The sequence below is a fragment of the Sceloporus occidentalis genome, unplaced genomic scaffold (assembly GCF_023333645.1).
Source record: "Sceloporus occidentalis isolate IW3139 unplaced genomic scaffold, rSceOcc1.0.p SCAF_35, whole genome shotgun sequence".
Lineage (NCBI taxonomy): Eukaryota > Metazoa > Chordata > Lepidosauria > Squamata > Phrynosomatidae > Sceloporus > Sceloporus occidentalis.
The window spans coordinates 750,132-754,300 of NW_028317015.1; the positions used below are offsets into that span (position 1 = coordinate 750,132).

Here is a 4,169-nt window from a genome sequence, read left to right on the forward strand (position 1 = left end):
GTTGGATATCCCGCCGAGCTGTGCGCATAGATTTGAATACGCACTGCATATATTATGATAATGAGCTGGGGCTGTTTTAAACAGCAGAAGGGACATATTAGCATGACGATGAGAAAGAATGACATTGTATATATTATACATTTCTCCATATTATTATGTATATTTTACATAATGACTCTTATAATGACAATCATTTACAAATGACTGACATATGGATTGTTTGCTGGGTATGAGGGTATCATAGTGTTCTACAGCCCTACAGCCACATTAATATTTATATTAAGTATAAAGCGACAGTGATAGGTAAATAAAATAAATGATACTTCATAATACCTTTTTTAGTTGTATAAATAGCTTGCATGCGATGGGCTGGGGCCTACTTGTTTCTTCTGCATGGTTTGCACGCATTTATTTGACATCATTTTGTTCACAGGAAATGATGCAGAAGAGCCAGGTCCTTTAATCTGCATCCCCCTTAAAGACGTCAGCGGTTCCCTCTGTGGACCAGGAAGATCTGGGTCTTCTTTTGGCTTCAGCAATGGAGCAAAGAAAGGGGTCGTGTGTGCACATGGGGGAGTGAGGCCTCACAATGGCACTTTGGACACGTTCACCTTCACAGATAACTGGAAGCATGATACCTTGGGCTTCAGAAATAAAACAGTCCACCAATAATACATCGGTGAATGCGATGTGCATACCTGGGAACTTTCCGTGTTTGACCCCGAGATTGCTGGGTGAAGCACCGGTTCCCCGGGTCAAGACCCGAATCCTCTGGGTCGTGGGAGCGGGGTCTTGACACGCCACTCTCCCCGCCCATTATCTCCTGAATTAGGGGTGTTTCCAGCAGACATCAGCGGGACCGCCCACCAACGTCAGTGTGCAGTCCGGGCCGCCTCCCACAAGGGAAGCTTCCAGGTAGCCGGAGGCCAAAAGTTCCCAGGTATGGTGATGTGACATTGGACTGCAACACAAGATCAGTTCACATTCTGTCCACGGAACGTCGGATCTCCTTTTCTTTTATGAAGGTTCATTACCTGATTTCGTTAAGGGTCTTAAGCAACTGCATGAACTTGTGCGCACAATCACGAGTTGCATCGAGTATCAAGCTGGAAGTCAAGTTGAATGCGGATGGGATACATATTAACAAATCCACTACTGTATGCTCCACCGCAGCTTTCCAAATCCTCAATTTTGTATTCCTCAATATGCCGGTCATTAAACGTTTACCATGCATGTTTACTCACACGCACTACAGCCCAACAGCTTTTAGGTTTCATACTCGTGTGAATGAGCCATCATTACCCTGCATTGATATGTTTCTATGAGATGCTCTGCTGGCTGGTTACTAAAACCATTATTTATAATGCCCTTATTAGAAATGGTTCAGATACGTGTTGTCGTTGTTCCATTACAACGGCTGTAGGGGGCCCCTTTTATATTTCTACATATTGTATGCACACATGTCTATATTTGCTTTTGAGTAGATAGCGGGAAGAATATTTAACCAACAGTAGAGTGTTTGGAGGGTGTCCCAGCATTGTTTTTCTCCACTTATTTGAATGCACTGGTCCGGTTGATAAAGTGGGCTATCAACAGGCAATTATATCTATATTAGGCTTGTGCAAATGGGCCTAAAACGATGCGGACAAATATCTCATTTCGTTTTTGGTCCATTAGTTTTCAGACAACAAATTTAGTTCCCAGGCCTTTTGGTTTGGATGAAATTCAGAGGACTTTTTCCTTTCAGAAATAAAATTTGCTGTCACTCACCCTGAAAGTTATTACCTTTGTGTAAAGATTCCATCCTCTTTGGATCAATATGACCATGGTATAGAATACTGCATATTACCATGTATGTGCATGTTTATGCAGCCATGTGTGATTTTAATATAGATTATATACATGAGTGTAACCTTTTTTAACATACACAGATAAATAAAACCGAAGTCTTAGAATAGTGTTCAATAATATTTTATTGATTTAATTAATTAAATCTTGTACCGGAAACTCTATTTAATAGAAAGTAAGAAATCAGTGCATTTCTCATGTATACAATGTTTATCCTATAAGGATTAAATACACAATAGCTCTGCATCGGCAGTTACAAGCTGAAAAAAGTAGCAAAAATGTTTTGTACAATGTCCTTTTTAAAACAAAAAGGAGTGGGATAATAGTTAAGCATTTAATAGATGCCCACCAGATTTAACCTTTTAAAGGCCACAGGCACATGTAAGGTATTGCAAATATTGCTAACCTCTCTGGTGCTTAAAAAGTTACACTTTGAATACACATATCTTTATAAAAGACACAGCTATTGCCCAATTATTTGAGTGGTACAAATACACCCAGACATTAAAAAATGAGCAAACTTTAAAAAAGTTACATACAAAGAGAGAGATCGGATTTAACATTTTTCAATAAAAGGTCTGATTGTTATGGAACTCTCCACAAATGTTTCAAACAAAATATCTGACTTAAAACATTTTAAAGCCTATAGAGCTTTTAAATTGTTTCAGTTCTCTTAACAAAATATAAAAAGTCATTCTTTGACTCATCCGAATATTGGGCCATTCCATGGGAATATATTAAGAACAATGTTCTATGTGAACAACAGCAAGAGGAATTAACATGAGTTTTGCCTTATAATTCATCTTTCAGAGAAGATCATACTCTAAAGGCATTGTAGATTGATTCCTTACATTACAACTAACTTCACAGAAGTTAAGAATTTAAGTAGAGATTTCAAACCTTCCTTGATTAGTGTGTATTCTACACAAATACTTAATACAACTGAATATTGTATTACAATAAACCCAAATAAATACATAATAGAAATATCCTAGAACATGTGCACATAAAAATATGTTAACATATAATAACTCGAAACCATCACATGGTTATACAATAATTATTTTCTTGTGAAAAAATATAATATCCAATAGGATAGCATGACTTTCTTCTGAAATAGTCTCTTTGCTGCTGTAGAGCTGTTAATATCCAAGCAAGGCATGGGTCGCTGCAGGGGAACATAGTTCCTAACTAGTAGAGGCATACATGACTTGTACCAAGTCACTTTTTTCCTCTTTTGGCTTCTAATGTCCTTAAGGAGTTGATGCTGCTTCACCAAGGCCTCCATATCTTGCCAGGATTGTTTGCACTGACAGCCTGTTTAGAGTTGATGGCTTTGGTGGCATGTAGGAGAGGACCGGTGAAAACTGTCTGCGGTGCTTGCAAGTGGTCAAGTAATTTCACGCCGGCTTCGGTGCTTTCCGGGCAGTAATGAAGGAACTGCATTGTTTCTTTTAAACACCATGAGTATCCATGTTTGTAATCCTGCTCTAAGTTTTCCGGGTTTGAAAACTGACCTGGAGAAAGAAAATAATATAACAGGTCAGATGTATGCACATAGATTTCGGTTCTGAATCTCTCTCCATACAATCAGTATATTATTATGTGGGTAAATGCAAACTTATGAAAGTGGTGGACTTGATGGACGTTAGCCTCAAAATCCAACATTTGTGGAAGAACTAGAGGACCAGATTTAAGACTATAGGAATAAGGACTGAAAATGAACTTACTTTTCTGCTGTTGCAAGTAGCTCACTGCCATCTCTAGAATATCGGCTTTTTCAAGCTTGACATTAGGTTCTTGTTTGTGAAATTCTTTCTCCAGAAGCAGTTTCAGTTGTTCAATGCTGCTGTTGATTCTGTCTCTGCGCATCTTTTCCACAATAGGTTTTCTCAGCTACAGAGGGGGAAAAAAAATAAGTATTATAAGTCAATCATCTGCATTAATAATAGGCATTGAACAGTTAGAGCAGTTCAAAGGCTATTTCTAGAAAACGATGGTAATGAAACTTACTTTATTTTTCTCCTTTGATGAGAGGGAATTGAGTGAAATGCTGGTAGGAGCCATTATCCAGAGGTCTGTACAAGCTTTAGAGCTGAGCAAAAAGTGATCTGAGCAGCGGAGTCCTTTGCCTTGTATTTATACCCCTGAGCTTGCATACAAATGCATGTGTCCCAAACTTGTTAGACTTTCCCACACTCGTACAGCCAATACATGCATTCAGTGGGACAATAGAGGAGGCATCTATTACAGCGTGGTAAATTGACTGTGAATTGCCTGAGGATAATACCCTGCTCCCAGCGGAGCAGGTGGAGAGTGTG

General features: G+C 38.8%; 1 protein-coding gene across 1 annotated transcript; it reads right to left on the reverse strand.

The window, feature by feature from the left end:
• Positions 1–3,120: 3,120 nt before the first annotated feature.
• LOC149297943 (transcription factor HES-5-like) lies at positions 3,121–3,915 on the reverse strand. The gene is made up of 3 exons (XM_089487816.1): positions 3,862–3,915; positions 3,579–3,744; positions 3,121–3,365 (listed from the first exon to the last, which is right to left on the reverse strand). Exons 1-3 carry the CDS (start codon positions 3,913–3,915, stop codon positions 3,121–3,123), a joined length of 465 nt encoding a protein of 154 aa, XP_089343942.1.
• Between the last annotated feature and the right edge of the window lie 254 nt (positions 3,916–4,169).

Coding starts and splice junctions, on each gene's coding strand:
- LOC149297943 (XM_089487816.1), bottom strand. CDS start 3,915: ATGGCTCCTACCAGCATTTCACTCAATTCCCTCTCATCAAAGGAGAAA. Junction 3,745..3,861: donor CATCAAAGGAGAAAAATAAA/GTAAGTTTCATT, acceptor CCCCCTCTGTAG/CTGAGAAAACCTATTGTGGA. Junction 3,366..3,578: donor CTACTTGCAACAGCAGAAAA/GTAAGTTCATTT, acceptor TTCTTTCTCCAG/GTCAGTTTTCAAACCCGGAA.